The sequence below is a fragment of the Salvelinus fontinalis genome, chromosome 20 (assembly GCF_029448725.1).
Source record: "Salvelinus fontinalis isolate EN_2023a chromosome 20, ASM2944872v1, whole genome shotgun sequence".
In the NCBI taxonomy this organism is placed as follows: domain Eukaryota; kingdom Metazoa; phylum Chordata; class Actinopteri; order Salmoniformes; family Salmonidae; genus Salvelinus; species Salvelinus fontinalis.
Genome location: NC_074684.1, coordinates 44,932,345 through 44,950,004, shown reverse-complemented (window position 1 = coordinate 44,950,004; position 17,660 = coordinate 44,932,345). Strand labels below are relative to the sequence as shown.

Below are 17,660 nucleotides of genomic sequence, written 5' to 3'. Positions count from 1 at the left end.
GAGGGATTATGGTCACCGTAACAGCCCTAGTTCTTCCTAACTCATGTTGCTGGAGATGAGTTCACCTTTCAGCAGAACAATTACCTAGAACAAATAGGTAGGCCAAATATACACTGGAGTTGATTACCAAGAACACAATGAATGTTCCTGAGGGCCTAGTTACTACGTTGACTTACTTCGGCTTGAAAATGTATGATAAAACTTGAAAATGGCTATCAGCAATGATCAATAACCAACCTGACAGAGATTGAAGAATTTTAAAAATAATATTCTGTGAATATTGTACAATCCAGGTGTGCAAAGCTTTTAAGAGACTTACCCAGAAAGACTCACAGCTGTAATCACTGCCAAAGGTGATTCTAACATGTATTGACTCAGAATGTAAAAAAATATATATATTTAAAAGTTAGAATTTCAATCCTTTTTAATCCCACTTTAACACAACAAAATGTTTTTAAAAAGGGGTTATATATATGCATTAGTAAGAGTTTAATGATGTGATGTTTATATTTACAGTATAATAATAAACATGTTACCTATGACGACCAGTATGAAGAGCAGCGTAGCAACTCCTGCTGTGATGTAGAACATGATACTGATGTGATAGGCCAGCTGATCCATGTCCTCCACGTTAGGCACCAGGATGGGAGGGACCAGGAAGCCAATGGCTATACCCAACTGGAAGAGAAGAAAACAGACAGCATAGCTTTAATAAAAAAACAACTGCAGAGACATCTCCTTATTGGAGATGCATGTTGGGAGACAGAGAGGCTGGAGATAGCCAATAGGGGTGGCTGTTGTAGACAGAGGGCATTCATTCATTGTAGTACGAATGTAACTCGTCTCAAACTGGCTGACAGACAGTGCATGTTGGGCCATCCCTTCAGAGGTCCCAGTGATGAAATCAAATGAATTTATAAAACCATTTTTACATTCAACAGATGTGACAAAGTCCTTATAGAGAAACCCGGCCTGAAACCCAAACCGCAAGCAATGCAGATGTAGAAGCATGTTGGCTAGGTAAAACTCCATAGAAAAAGAGAGGAACCAGGCTCTGAGTGAGTGGCCAATCCACACTAAGTGATATAAGTGGAAATATTGAACAGCCGGTTGAAGGAGGAAGCCATGTAGCATCTTGTGTAATAAGACCATAACAGGCCATGGGCCATACAGGAACTACTATACTGTAAGTGTTATAGTGACATCAAAGTGGGAACAGTGGGAACACCTGCCCAGCCTCACGGACCGGAGGCTTCAGAGAAACACCTGCCCAGCCTCACGGACCGGAGGCTTCAGAGAAACACCTGCCCAGCCTCACGGACCGGAGGCTTCAGAGAAACACCTGCCCAGCCTCACGGACCGGAGGCTTCAGAGAAACACCTGCCCAGCCTCACGGACCGGAGGCTTCAGAGAAACACCTGCCCAGCCTCACGGACCGGAGGCTTCAGAGAAACACCTGCCCAGCCTCACGGACCGGAGGCTTCAGAGAAACACCTGCCCAGCCTCACGGACCGGAGGCTTCAGAGAAACACCTGAGAGAGACTCCAGTCACACAAGTTATAAACTGTTTTCTCTGCTACCGCGCGGCAAGCGGTACCAGAGCGCCAAGTCTAGGACCAAAAGGCTCCTCAACAACTTCTACCCCCAAGACATTAGACTGCTGAACAATTCATAAAATCGTCACCGGACAATTTACATTACTTTTTAGTATTATTTTTTTACTTTAGTCTACTTGGTAAATATGATCTTAACCAACAGTGCAATTCAAGAAGAGTTAAGGTCTTGTAAAAAAGCATTTCACAGGTCTACAATTGTTGTATTAAGCGCATGTGACAAATAAAGTTTGATTTGATGTAAGACAGGAAGTAGATCATAGCCAATCGAGGGCCAGCTCATCGATGTTGTAGAAACGCATGAAGGTGTTGCCCGGCCGACGCCGTACTGCAGCCACGTGAAGGTGTTGCCGGCCGACGCCTTCAAGCTATGTCAAATTGGTTTTTGATCATTTCGAGGCAGCCATTTTCAATTCTTGCCATATATTTTCAAGACGATTTTAAGTCAAAACTGTAACTAGGTAACTGAGCAACATTCAATGTGGTCTTGGTAATCAACTCCAGTGTAGATTTGGCCTTGTGTTTTACGTCATTGTCCTGTTGAATGGTGAATTCATCGTGTTTTACGTTATTGTCCTGCTGAAAGGTGAATTCATCTCCCAGGGTCTGATGAAAAGCAGACGTCCAGGTTTTCCTTTAGAGTTTTGCCTGTGCTAAGCTTAGCTGTATTCCGTTTCTTATCATTAAAAAAACTCCCAAGTCCCTTCCGATGACAAGCATACCCATAACATGTTGCAGCCACCACCATGCTTGAACATATGAAGAGTGGTACTCAGTGATGTGTTGGATTTGCCCCAAACATAACGCTTTGTATTCAGGACAAAGTTAATTTCTTTGCCACATTTTTAGCAGTTTTTATTTTTGTATTTTACCTTTATTTAACTAGGCAAGTCAGATAAGAACAAATTCTTATTTTCAATGACGGCCTAGGAACAGTGGGTTAACGGGTCTAGGAACAGTGGGTTAACGGGTCTAGGAACAGTGGGTTAACGGGTCTAGGAACAGTGGGTTAACGGGTCTAGGAACAGTGGGTTAACGGGTCTAGGAACAGTGGGTTAACGGGTCTAGGAACAGTGGGTTAACGGGTCTAGGAACAGTGGGTTAACGGGTCTAGGAACAGTGGGTTAACGGGTCTAGGAACAGTGGGTTAACGGGTCTAGGAACAGTGGGTTAACGGGTCTAGGAACAGTGGGTTAACGGGTCTAGGAACAGTGGGTTAACGGGTCTAGGAACAGTGGGTTAACGGGTCTAGGAACAGTGGGTTAACGGGTCTAGGAACAGTGGGTTAACGGGTCTAGGAACAGTGGGTTAACGGGTCTAGGAACAGTGGGTTAACGGGTCTAGGAACAGTGGGTTAACGGGTCTAGGAACAGTGGGTTAACGGGTCTAGGAACAGTGGGTTAACGGGTCTAGGAACAGTGGGTTAACGGGTCTAGGAACAGTGGGTTAACGGGTCTAGGAACAGTGGGTTAACGGGTCTAGGAACAGTGGGTTAACGGGTCTAGGAACAGTGGGTTAACGGGTCTAGGAACAGTGGGTTAACGGGTCTAGGAACAGTGGGTTAACGGGTCTAGGAACAGTGGGTTAACGGGTCTAGGAACCGTGGGTTAACGGGTCTAGGAACCGTGGGTTAACGGGTCTAGGAACCGTGGGTTAACGGGTCTAGGAACCGTGGGTTAACGGGTCTAGGAACCGTGGGTTAACGGGTCTAGGAACCGTGGGTTAACGGGTCTAGGAACCGTGGGTTAACGGGTCTAGGAACCGTGGGTTAACGGGTCTAGGAACCGTGGGTTAACGGGTCTAGGAACCGTGGGTTAACGGGTCTAGGAACCGTGGGTTAACGGGTCTAGGAACCGTGGGTTAACTGGTCTAGGAACCGTGGGTTAACTGGTCTAGGAACCGTGGGTTAACTGGTCTAGGAACCGTGGGTTAACTGGTCTAGGAACCGTGGGTTAACTGGTCTAGGAACCGTGGGTTAACTGGTCTAGGAACCGTGGGTTAACTGGTCTAGGAACAGTGGGTTAACTGGTCTAGGAACCGTGGGTTAACTGGTCTAGGAACAGTGGGTTAACTGGTCTAGGAACAGTGGGTTAACTGGTCTAGGAACAGTGGGTTAACTGGTCTAGGAACAGTGGGTTAACTGGTCTAGGAACAGTGGGTTAACTGGTCTAGGAACCGTGGGTTAACTGGTCTAGGAACCGTGGGTTAACTGGTCTAGGAACCGTGGGTTAACTGGTCTAGGAACCGTGGGTTAACTGGTCTAGGAACCGTGGGTTAACTGGTCTAGGAACCGTGGGTTAACTGGTCTAGGAACCGTGGGTTAACTGGTCTAGGAACCGTGGGTTAACTGGTCTAGGAACCGTGGGTTAACTGGTCTAGGAACCGTGGGTTAACTGGTCTAGGAACCGTGGGTTAACTGGTCTAGGAACCGTGGGTTAACTGGTCTAGGAACCGTGGGTTAACTGGTCTAGGAACCGTGGGTTAACTGGTCTAGGAACAGTGGGTTAACTGGTCTAGGAACAGTGGGTTAACTGGTCTAGGAACAGTGGGTTAACTGGTCTAGGAACAGTGGGTTAACTGGTCTAGGAACAGTGGGGTTAACTGGTCTAGGAACAGTGGGTTAACTGGTCTAGGAACAGTGGGTTAACTGGTCTAGGAACAGTGGGTTAACTGGTCTAGGAACAGTGGGTTAACTGGTCTAGGAACAGTGGGTTAACTGGTCTAGGAACAGTGGGTTAACTGGTCTAGGAGCAGTGGGTTAACGGGTCTAGGAACAGTGGGTTAACGGGTCTAGGAACAGTGGGTTAACGGGTCTAGGAACAGTGGGTTAACGGGTCTAGGAACAGTGGGTTAACGGGTCTAGGAACAGTGGGTTAACGGGTCTAGGAACAGTGGGTTAACGGGTCTAGGAACAGTGGGTTAACGGGTCTAGGAACAGTGGGTTAACGGGTCTAGGAACAGTGGGTTAACGGGTCTAGGAACAGTGGGTTAACGGGTCTAGGAACAGTGGGTTAACGGGTCTAGGAACAGTGGGTTAACGGGTCTAGGAACAGTGGGTTAACGGGTCTAGGAACCGTGGGTTAACGGGTCTAGGAACCGTGGGTTAACGGGTCTAGGAACCGTGGGTTAACGGGTCTAGGAACCGTGGGTTAACGGGTCTAGGAACCGTGGGTTAACTGGTCTAGGAACCGTGGGTTAACTGGTCTAGGAACCGTGGGTTAACTGGTCTAGGAACCGTGGGTTAACTGGTCTAGGAACCGTGGGTTAACTGGTCTAGGAACCGTGGGTTAACTGGTCTAGGAACCGTGGGTTAACTGGTCTAGGAACCGTGGGTTAACTGGTCTAGGAACAGTGGGTTAACTGGTCAAGGAACAGTGGGTTAACTGGTCTAGGAACAGTGGGTTAACTGGTCTAGGAACAGTGGGTTAACTGGTCTAGGAACAGTGGGTTAACTGGTCTAGGAACAGTGGGTTAACTGGTCTAGGAACAGTGGGTTAACTGGTCTAGGAACAGTGGGTTAACTGGTCTAGGAACAGTGGGTTAACGGGTCTAGGAACAGTGGGTTAACGGGTCTAGGAACAGTGGGTTAACGGGTCTAGGAACAGTGGGTTAACGGGTCTAGGAACAGTGGGTTAACGGGTCTAGGAACAGTGGGTTAACGGGTCTAGGAACAGTGGGTTAACGGGTCTAGGAACAGTGGGTTAACGGGTCTAGGAACAGTGGGTTAACGGGTCTAGGAACAGTGGGTTAACGGGTCTAGGAACAGTGGGTTAACGGGTCTAGGAACAGTGGGTTAACGGGTCTAGGAACAGTGGGTTAACGGGTCTAGGAACAGTGGGTTAACGGGTCTAGGAACAGTGGGTTAACGGGTCTAGGAACAGTGGGTTAACGGGTCTAGGAACAGTGGGTTAACGGGTCTAGGAACAGTGGGTTAACGGGTCTAGGAACAGTGGGTTAACGGGTCTAGGAACAGTGGGTTAACGGGTCTAGGAACAGTGGGTTAACGGGTCTAGGAACAGTGGGTTAACGGGTCTAGGAACAGTGGGTTAACGGGTCTAGGAACAGTGGGTTAACGGGTCTAGGAACAGTGGGTTAACGGGTCTAGGAACAGTGGGTTAACGGGTCTAGGAACAGTGGGTTAACGGGTCTAGGAACAGTGGGTTAACGGGTCTAGGAACAGTGGGTTAACGGGTCTAGGAACAGTGGGTTAACGGGTCTAGGAACAGTGGGTTAACGGGTCTAGGAACAGTGGGTTAACGGGTCTAGGAACAGTGGGTTAACGGGTCTAGGAACAGTGGGTTAACGGGTCTAGGAACAGTGGGTTAACGGGTCTAGGAACAGTGGGTTAACGGGTCTAGGAACAGTGGGTTAACGGGTCTAGGAACAGTGGGTTAACGGGTCTAGGAACAGTGGGTTAACGGGTCTAGGAACAGTGGGTTAACGGGTCTAGGAACAGTGGGTTAACGGGTCTAGGAACAGTGGGTTAACGGGTCTAGGAACAGTGGGTTAACGGGTCTAGGAACAGTGGGTTAACGGGTCTAGGAACAGTGGGTTAACGGGTCTAGGAACAGTGGGTTAACGGGTCTAGGAACAGTGGGTTAACGGGTCTAGGAACAGTGGGTTAACGGGTCTAGGAACAGTGGGTTAACGGGTCTAGGAACAGTGGGTTAACGGGTCTAGGAACAGTGGGTTAACGGGTCTAGGAACAGTGGGTTAACGGGTCTAGGAACAGTGGGTTAACGGGTCTAGGAACAGTGGGTTAACGGGTCTAGGAACAGTGGGTTAACGGGTCTAGGAACAGTGGGTTAACGGGTCTAGGAACAGTGGGTTAACGGGTCTAGGAACAGTGGGTTAACGGGTCTAGGAACAGTGGGTTAACGGGTCTAGGAACAGTGGGTTAACGGGTCTAGGAACAGTGGGTTAACGGGTCTAGGAACAGTGGGTTAACGGGTCTAGGAACAGTGGGTTAACGGGTCTAGGAACAGTGGGTTAACGGGTCTAGGAACAGTGGGTTAACGGGTCTAGGAACAGTGGGTTAACGGGTCTAGGAACAGTGGGTTAACGGGTCTAGGAACAGTGGGTTAACGGGTCTAGGAACCGTGGGTTAACTGGTCTAGGAACCGTGGGTTAACTGGTCTAGGAACCGTGGGTTAACTGGTCTAGGAACCGTGGGTTAACTGGTCTAGGAACCGTGGGTTAACTGGTCTAGGAACCGTGGGTTAACTGGTCTAGGAACCGTGGGTTAACTGGTCTAGGAACAGTGGGTTAACTGGTCTAGGAACCGTGGGTTAACTGGTCTAGGAACCGTGGGTTAACTGGTCTAGGAACCGTGGGTTAACTGGTCTAGGAACAGTGGGTTAACTGGTCTAGGAACAGTGGGTTAACTGGTCTAGGAACAGTGGGTTAACTGGTCTAGGAACAGTGGGTTAACTGGTCAAGGAACAGTGGGTTAACTGGTCTAGGAACAGTGGGTTAACTGGTCTAGGAACAGTGGGTTAACTGGTCTAGGAACAGTGGGTTAACTGGTCTAGGAACAGTGGGTTAACTGGTCTAGGAACAGTGGGTTAACTGGTCTAGGAACAGTGGGTTAACTGGTCTAGGAACAGTGGGTTAACTGGTCTAGGAACAGTGGGTTAACTGGTCTAGGAACAGTGGGTTAACTGGTCTAGGAACAGTGGGTTAACTGGTCTAGGAACAGTGGGTTAACTGGTCTAGGAACAGTGGGTTAACTGGTCTAGGAACAGTGGGTTAACTGGTCTAGGAACAGTGGGTTAACTGGTCTAGGAACAGTGGGTTAACTGGTCTAGGAACAGTGGGTTAACTGGTCTAGGAACAGTGGGTTAACTGGTCTAGGACCAGTGGGTTAACTGGTCTAGGACCAGTGGGTTAACTGGTCTAGGACCAGTGGGTTAACTGGTCTAGGACCAGTGGGTTAACTGGTCTAGGACCAGTGGGTTAACTGGTCTAGGACCAGTGGGTTAACTGGTCTAGGACCAGTGGGTTAACTGGTCTAGGAACCGTGGGTTAACTGGTCTAGGAACCGTGGGTTAACTGGTCTAGGAACAGTGGGTTAACTGGTCTAGGAACAGTGGGTTAACTGGTCTAGGAACAGTGGGTTAACTGGTCTAGGAACAGTGGGTTAACTGGTCTAGGAACAGTGGGTTAACTGGTCTAGGAACACTGGGTTAACTGGTCTAGGAACAGTGGGTTAACTGGTCTAGGAACAGTGGGTTAACTGGTCTAGGAACAGTGGGTTAACTGGTCTAGGAACAGTGGGTTAACTGGTCTAGGAACAGTGGGTTAACTGGTCTAGGAACAGTGGGTTAACTGGTCTAGGAACAGTGGGTTAACTGGTCTAGGAACAGTGGGTTAACTGGTCTAGGAACAGTGGGTTAACTGGTCTAGGAACAGTGGGTTAACGGGTCTAGGAACAGTGGGGTTAACTGGTCTAGGAACAGTGGGTTAACTGGTCTAGGAACAGTGGGTTAACTGGTCTAGGAACAGTGGGTTAACTGGTCTAGGAACAGTGGGTTAACTGGTCTAGGAACAGTGGGTTAACTGGTCTAGGAGCAGTGGGTTAACTGGTCTAGGAGCAGTGGGTTAACTGGTCTAGGAACAGTGGGTTAACTGGTCTAGGAACAGTGGGTTAACGGGTCTAGGAACAGTGGGTTAACGGGTCTAGGAACAGTGGGTTAACTGGTCTAGGAACAGTGGGTTAACTGGTCTAGGAACAGTGGGTTAACTGGTCTAGGAACAGTGGGTTAACTGGTCTAGGAACAGTGGGTTAACTGGTCTAGGAACAGTGGGTTAACTGGTCTAGGAACAGTGGGTTAACGGGTCTAGGAACAGTGGGTTAACGGGTCTAGGAACAGTGGGTTAACTGGTCTAGGAACAGTGGGTTAACTGGTCTAGGAACAGTGGGTTAACTGGTCTAGGAACAGTGGGTTAACTGGTCTAGGAACAGTGGGTTAACGGGTCTAGGAACAGTGGGTTAACGGGTCTAGGAACAGTGGGTTAACGGGTCTAGGAACAGTGGGTTAACTGGTCTAGGAACAGTGGGTTAACTGGTCTAGGAACAGTGGGTTAACTGGTCTAGGAACAGTGGGTTAACTGGTCTAGGAACAGTGGGTTAACTGGTCTAGGAACAGTGGGTTAACTGGTCTAGGAACAGTGGGTTAACTGGTCTAGGAACAGTGGGTTAACTGGTCTAGGAACAGTGGGTTAACTGGTCTAGGAACAGTGGGTTAACTGGTCTAGGAACAGTGGGTTAACTGGTCTAGGAACAGTGGGTTAACTGGTCTAGGAACAGTGGGTTAACTGGTCTAGGAACAGTGGGTTAACTGGTCTAGGAACAGTGGGTTAACGGGTCTAGGAACAGTGGGTTAACTGGTCTAGGAACAGTGGGTTAACTGGTCTAGGAACAGTGGGTTAACTGGTCTAGGAACAGTGGGTTAACGGGTCTAGGAACAGTGGGTTAACGGGTCTAGGAACAGTGGGTTAACGGGTCTAGGAACAGTGGGTTAACGGGTCTAGGAACAGTGGGTTAACTGGTCTAGGAACAGTGGGTTAACTGGTCTAGGAACAGTGGGTTAACTGGTCTAGGAACAGTGGGTTAACTGGTCTAGGAACAGTGGGTTAACTGGTCTAGGAACAGTGGGTTAACTGGTCTAGGAACAGTGGGTTAACTGGTCTAGGAACAGTGGGTTAACTGGTCTAGGAACAGTGGGTTAACTGCCTTGTTCAGGGGCAGAACGACATTTTTACCTCGTCAGCTCGGAGATTCGATCTAGCAACCTTTCGGTTACTACTCCAACACCGCCCCAGGTAACCTAGTGGTGTGCCTTATTTACAAACAGGATGCATGTTTTGGAATATTTGTATTCTGTACAGACTTCCTTCTTTTCACTCTGTCATTTAGGTCATTATTGTGGAGTAACTACAATGTTGTTGATCCATCCTCAGTTTAGCTGTGCCACTAGAGATCCTGGTTCGAGTCCAGGCTTTGTCGCAGCCGGCCGCGTTCGGGAGACCCATGGAGCGGCGCACAATTGGCCCAGCATCGTCCGGATTAGGGGAGGGTTTGGCCGGCAGGGATGTTCTTGTCCCATCGCGCACTAGCGACTCCTGTGGCGGGCTGGGCGCAATGCATGCTGACACGGACGCCAGGTGTACGGTGTTTTCTCCGACACATTGGTGCGGCTGGCTTCCGGGTTAAGCGGGCATTGTGTCAAGAAGCAGTGCGGCTTGGCTGGGTTGTGTTTCGGAGGACGCACGGCTCTCGAACTTCGCCTCTCCCGAGTTCTTACGGGAGTTGCAGCGATGAGAAAAGACTGTAACCAACAGTGGAAAAAGTACCCAATTGTCATACTTGAGTAAAAGTATAGATACCTTAATAGAAAGTTACTCAAGTAAAAGTCACCCAGTAAAATACTACTTGAGTAAAAGTATCTGGTTGTAAATATACTTAAGTATCAAAAGTAAAAGTATAAATCATTTCAAATTCCTATATTAAGCAAACCAGACAGCACCATTCTCTTGTTTTTTATTTACAGATAGCCAGAGGTGCACACTCAGACCTCATTTACAAAAGATGCATGTGTTTAGTGAGTCTGCAAGATCAGAGGCAGTAGGGATGACCGTGTGTTCTCTTGATAATTGGGTGAATTGGACAACTTTCCTGTCCTGCTAAGCATTCAACATGTAATGAGTACTGTTGGGTGTCAGGGAAAATGTAAGGAGTAAAAACTACATTATTTTCTTTTGGAATGTAGTGAAGTAAAAGTAGTCAAAAATATAAATAGTAAAGTACAGATTAGAAGTCGACCGATTAAATCGGAATGGCCGATTAATTAGGGACGATTTCAAGTTTTCATAACAATTGGAAATCGGTATTTTTGGACACCGATCAGGATTTATTTTTTATTTTTTTACACCTTTATTTAACCTTTATTTAACGAGGCAAGTCAGTTAAGAACACATTCTTGTTTTCAATGACGGCCTAGGAACGTTGGGTTAACTGCCTTGTTCAGAACGACAGATTTTTACCTTGTCAGCTCGGGGGATTCAATCTTGCAACCTTACAGTTAACTAGTCCAACACTCTAACCACCTGATTACATTGCACTCCACGAGAAGCCTGCCTGTTACGCAAATGCAGTAAGAAGCCAAGGTAAGTTGCTAGCTAGCATTAAACTTATCTTATAAAAAACAATCAATCATAATCACAAGTTAACTACAGATGGTTGATGATATTACTAGTTTATCTAGCGTGTCCTGCGTTGCATATAATCGATGCGGTGCGTATCCTTGCTCCAATGTGTACCTAACCATAAACATCAATGCCTTTCTTAAAATCAATACACAAAAGTATATATTTTTAAACCTGCATATTTAGCTAAAAGAAATCCAGGTTAGCAGGCAATATTAACCAGGTGAAATTGTGTCACTTCTCTTGCGTTCATTGCACGCAGAGTCAGGGTATATGCAACAGTTTGGGCCGCCTAATTTGCCAGAATTTTACGTAATTAAGACATAACATTGAAGGTTGTGCAATGTAACAGGAATATTTAGACTGATGGATGCCACACGTTAGACAAAATACGCAACGGTTCCGTATTTCACTGAAAGAATAAACGTTTTGTTTTCGAGATGATAGTTTCCAGATTCGACCATATTAATGACCTAAGGCTCGTATTTCTGTGTGTTATTATGTTATAATTAAGTCTATGATTTGATAGAGCAGTCTGACTGAGCGGTGGTAGGCAGCAGCAGGCTCGTAAGCGTTCATTGAAACAGCAGTTTACTGCGTTTTGCCAGAAGCTCTTCGCTGTGCTTCAAGCCTATCAACTCCCGAGATGAGGCTGGTGTAACCGATGTAAAATGGCTAGCTAGGTAGCGGGGTGCGCGCTAATAGCGTTTCAAACGTCACTCGCTCTGAGAATTAGTAGTTATTCCCCTTGCTCTGCATGGGTAACGCTGCTTCGAGAGTGGCTGTTGTCGTTGTGTTCCTGGTTCGAGCCCAGGTAGGAGCGAAGAGAGGGATGGAAGCTATACTGTTACACTGGCAATACTAAAGTGCCTATAAGAACATCCAATAGTCAAAGGTATATGAAATACAAATGGTATAGAGAGAAATAGTCCAATAATTCCTATAATAACTACAACCTAAAACTTCTTACCAGGGAATATTGAAGACTCATGTTAAAAGGAACCACCAGCTTTCATATGTTCTCATGTTCTGAGCAAGGAACTTAAACGTTAGCTTTCTTACATGGCACATATTGCACTTTTACTTTCTTCTCCAACACTTTGCTTTTGCATTATTTAAACCAAATTGAACATGTTTCATTATTTATTTGAGGCTAAATTGATTTTATATTATATTAAATTAAAATAAGTGTTCATTCAGTATTGTTGTAATTGTCATTATTACAAATAAATACCTTTTTTCCCCCTTGTTTTTATTATAAAATCGTCCGATTAATCGGTATCGGCTTTTTTTGGTCCTCCAATAATCGGTATGGGTATCGGCGTTAAAAAATCATAATCGGTTGACCTCTAGTACAGATACCACAAAAAATGACTTGAGTTGAGTTCATTTTTACAGGGACAGTGCACATTAATCAACGTTTCAGTAAAAGTGCTGGTTTTAACCAGCCGGCTAATTTTCAACCGCAGTCCCTGGGCAGGTTATTAAAAATAATTACAATATAAACAATCATTGAGCAGTGAGCACACGCAGAGCAACATAGGACAAGCAAGACGTAGCATACAGACAGAGCAACATCGGACAAGCAAGACGTAGCATACAGACAGAGCAACATCGGACAAGCAAGACGTAGCATACAGACAGAGCAACATAGAACAAGCAAGACGTAGCATACAGACAGAGCAACATAGAACAAGCAAGACGTAGCATACAGACAGAGCAACATAGAACAAGACGTAGCATACAGACAGAGCAACATAGGACAAGCAAGACATAGCATACAGACAGAGCAACATAGAACAAGCAAGACGTAGCATACAGTCAGAGTAACATAGAACAAGACGTAGCATACAGTCAGAGTAACATAGGACAAGACGTAGCATACAGTCAGAGTAACATAGGACAAGACGTAGCATACAGACAGAGTAACATAGGACAAGACGTAGCATACAGACAGAGCAACATAGAACAAGACGTAGCATACAGACAGAGCAACATAGAACAAGACGTAGCATACAGACAGAGCAACATAGGACAAGACGTAGCATACAGACAGAGCAACATAGGACAAGACGTAGCATACAGACAGAGCAACATAGGACAAGACGTAGCATACAGACAGAGCAACATAGGACAAGACATAGCATGCAGACAGAACAACATAGGACAAGACGTAGCATACAGACAGAGCAACATAGGACAAGACGTAGCATACAGACAGAGCAACATAGAACAAGACGTAGCATACAGACAGAGCAACATAGGACAAGACATAGCATGCAGACAGAACAACATAGGACAAGACGTAGCATACAGACAGAGCAACATAGGACAAGACGTAGCATACAGACAGAACAACATAGGACAAGCAAGACGTAGCATACAGACAGAACAACATAGGACAAGACGTAGCATACAGACAGAACAACATAGAACAAGACGTAGCATACAGACAGAACAACATAGAACAAGACCTAGCATACAGACAGAGCAACATAGAACAAGACCTAGCATACAGACAGAGCAACATAGAACAAGCAAGACGTAGCATACAGACAGAACAACATAGGACAAGACGTAGCATACAGACAGAGCAACATAGGACAAGACGTAGCATACAGACAGAGCAACATAGAACAAGACGTAGCATACAGACAGAGCAACATAGGACAAGACGTAGCATACAGACAGAACAACATAGGACAAGACGTAGCATACAGACAGAACAACATAGGACAAGACGTAGCATACAGACAGAGCAACATAGAACAAGACGTAGCATACAGACAGAGCAACATAGAACAAGACGTAGCATACAGACAGAACAACATAGGACAAGACGTAGCATACAGACAGAGCAACATAGAACAAGACGTAGCATACAGACAGAGCAACATAGGACAAGCAAGACGTAGCATACAGACAGAACAACATAGAACAAAAAGCAGCAAGACAAAATTCATAAAAGCAACAAAGTGTTTCCACACCTCACAAGTTACAGAAAACAGACATGGAAAGCAGCAATACACAGCTAGGGACCGTGTTCACAAATCTGATTGACCTTTAGCCATGTCTTCATGCATTTTGTGAAAGTGTGATATGTGGTGCAGTTATGTGTGTCTGATGGCAGTGTATTCCAGACATGGGAAGCTCTCACAGAGAAAGCGGATTTACTAAAGGTGCTTTTCCTTAAGGGAACTATACAGTCACCTCTCATGGCAGACCTTGTGGATCTGCTGCCATATGTTTGGGTTTTCCGTTTAACAAAAATACTGAGTGGAGGGGGAGCCATGCAATTTAGGATCTTGAATACAAGACATGCGTCTGTGTATTGCACAAGATTTTCCCAACTCAGGAGCTCATGCTTTCTGAGGATGTAACAGTGATGATGGCTATTGGGTCATCTGGCTCAGTAGCATCAGATACCACCTGGAGCTTCTCCCCTGATACACAGACATCAGGAGCTTCTCCCCTGACACACAGACATCTGGCTCAGTAGCATCAGATACCAGCTGGAGCTTCTCCCCTGATACACAGACATCAGGAGCTTCTCCCCTGACACACAGACATCTGGCTCAGTAGCATCAGATACCACCTGGAGCTTCTCCCCTGATACACAGACATCAGGAGCTTCTCCCCTGACACACAGACATCTGGCTCAGTAGCATCAGATACCAGCTGGAGCTTCTCCCCTGACACACAGACATCTGGAGCTTCTCCCCTGACACATAGACATCTGGCTCAGTAGCATCAGATACCACCTGGAGCTTCTCCCCTGACACACAGACATCTGGCTCAGTAGCATCAGATACCAGCTGGAGCTTCTCCCCTGACACACAGACATCTGGAGCTTCTCCCCTGACACACAGACATCTGGCTCAGTAGCATCAGATACCAGCTGGAGCTTCTCCCCTGACACACAGACATCTGGAGCTTCTCCCCTGACACACAGACATCTGGCTCAGTAGCATCAGATACCAGCTGGAGCTTCTCCCCTGACACACAGACATCTGGCTCCGTAGCATCAGATACCAGCTGGAGCTTCTCCCCTGACACACAGACATCTGGAGCTTCTACCCTGACACACAGACATCTGGCTCAGTAGCATCAGATACCAGCTGGAGCTTCTCCCCTGACACACAGACATCTGGCTCAGTAGCATCAGATACCACCTGGAGCTTCTCCCCTGACACACAGACATCTGGAGCTTCTCCCCTGACACACAGACATCTGGAGCTTCTCCCCTGACACACAGACATCTGGCTCAGTAGCATCAGATACCAGCTGGAGCTTCTCCCCTGACACACAGACATCTGGCTCAGTAGCATCAGATACCACCTGGAGCTTCTCCCCTGACACACAGACATCTGGCTCAGTAATATCAGATACCAGCTGGAGCTTCTCCCCTGACACACAGACATCTGGCTCAGTAGCATCAGATACCACCTGGAGCTTCTCCCCTGACACACAGACATCTGGAGCTTCTCCCCTGACACACAGACATCTGGCTCAGTAGCATCAGATACCACCTGGAGCTTCTCCCCTGACACACAGACATCTGGAGCTTCTCCCCTGACACACAGACATCTGGCTCAGTAGCATCAGATACCAGCTGGAGCTTCTCCCCTGACACACAGACATCTGGCTCAGTAGCATCAGATACCAGCTGGAGCTTATCCCCTGACACACAGACATCTGGAGCTTCTCCCCTGACACACAGACATCTGGCTCAGTAGCATCAGATACCACCTGGAGCTTCTCCCCTGATACACAGACATCTGGAGCTTCTCCCCTGACACATAGACATCTGGCTCCGTAGCATCAGATACCACCTGGAGCTTCTCCCCTGACACACAGACATCTGGAGCTTCTCCCCTGACACACAGACATCTGGAGCTTATCCCCTGACACACAGACATCTGGAGCTTATCCCCTGACACACAGACATCTGGAGCTTCTCCCCTGATACACAGACATCTGGCTCAGTAGCATCAGATACCAGCTGGAGCTTCTCCCCTGACACACAGACATCTGGAGCTTCTCCCCTGACACACAGACATCTGGAGCTTCTCCCCTGACACACAGACATCTGGAGCTTCTCCCCTGACACACAGACATCTGGAGCTTCTCCCCTGACACACAGACATCTGGAGCTTCTCCCCTGACACATAGACATCTGGAGCTTCTACCCTGACACACAGACATCTGGCTCAGTAGCATCTGTTACCCTCTTTGTGAAGAATATGCAAAATATTTTTTTCACATTGAGATGCAAACACGAGTCACTGAGCCACTTTGTAACCTGGACCATTACAGTAGTGAGTCACTGAGTCACTTTGTAACCTGGACCATTACAGTAGTGAGTCACTGAGCCACTTTGTAACCTGGACCATTACAGTAGTGAGTCACTGAGCCACTATGTAACCTGGACCATTACAGTAGTGAGTCACTGAGCCACTTTGTAACCTGGACCATTACAGTAGTGAGTCACTGAGCCACTTTGTAACCTGGACCATTACAGTAGTGAGTCACTGAGCCACTTTGTAACCTGGACCATTACAGTAGTGAGTCACTGAGCCACTTTGTAACCTGGACCATTACAGTAGTGAGTCACTGAGCCACTTTGTAACCTGGACCATTACAGTAGTGAGTCACTGAGTCACTTTGTAACCTGGACCATTACAGTAGTGAGTCACTGAGCCACTTTGTAACCTGGACCATTACAGTAGTGAGTCACTGAGCCACTTTGTAACCTGGACCATTACAGTAGTGAGTCACTTTGTAACCTGGACCATTACAGTAGTGAGTCACTGAGCCACTATGTAACCTGGACCATTACAGTAGTGAGTCACTGAGTCACTTTGTAACCTGGACCATTACAGTAGTGAGTCACTGAGCCACTTTGTAACCTGGACCATTACAGTAGTGAGTCACTTTGTAACCTGGACCATTGCAGTAGTGAGTCACTGAGCCACTTTGTAACCTGGACCATTACAGTAGTGAGTCACTTTGTAACCTGGACCATTACAGTAGTGAGTCACTGAGCCACTATGTAACCTGGACCATTACAGTAGTGAGTCACTGAGTCACTTTGTAACCTGGACCATTACAGTAGTGAGTCACTGAGCCACTTTGCAACCTGGACCATTACAGTAGTGAGTCACTGAGTCACTTTGTAACCTGGACCATTACAGTAGTGAGTCACTTTGTAACCTGGACCGTTACAGTAGTGAGTCACTGAGTCACTTTGTAACCTGGACCATTACAGTAGTGAGTCACTTTGTAACCTGGACCATTACAGTAGTGAGCCACTATGTAACCTGGACCATTACAGTAGTGAGTCACTGAGCCACTTTGTAACCTGGACCATTACAGTAGTGAGTCACTTTGTAACCTGGACCATTACAGTAGTGAGTCACTGAGCCACTTGGTAAACCTGGACCATTACAGTAGTGAGTCACTGAGCCACTTTGTAACCTGGACCATTACAGTAGTGAGTCACTGAGCCACTTTGTAACCTGGACAATTACAGTAGTGAGTCACTTTGTAACCTGGACCATTACAGTAGTGAGTCACTTTGTAACCTGGACCATTACAGTAGTGAGTCACTGAGCCACTTTGTAACCTGGACCATTACAGTAGTGAGTCACTGAGCCACTTTGTAACCTGGACCATTACAGTAGTGAGTCACTGAGCCACTTTATAACCTGGACCATTACAGTAGTGAGTCACTGAGCCACTTTATAACCTGGACCATTACAGTAGTAAGTCACTTTGTAACCTGGACCATTACAGTAGTGAGTCACTTTGTAACCTGGACCATTACAGTAGTGAGTCACT

General features: G+C 46.8%; 1 protein-coding gene across 2 annotated transcripts in view; it reads right to left on the bottom strand.

Annotated features, from left to right (window-relative positions):
* Positions 1-17,660, bottom strand: part of LOC129817871 (feline leukemia virus subgroup C receptor-related protein 2-like) — a 121,933-nt gene that overhangs the window by 96,506 nt on the left and 7,767 nt on the right. For both annotated transcript variants that reach the window (XR_008753807.1, XM_055873469.1), the window contains exon 2: positions 537-678. Coding sequence is in view for 1 of the 2 variants with exons in the window: in XM_055873469.1 (XP_055729444.1) it covers positions 537-678 (142 nt within the window). In the remaining variant the exon portion in view is untranslated. The remainder of the gene's footprint in view (positions 1-536; positions 679-17,660) is intronic.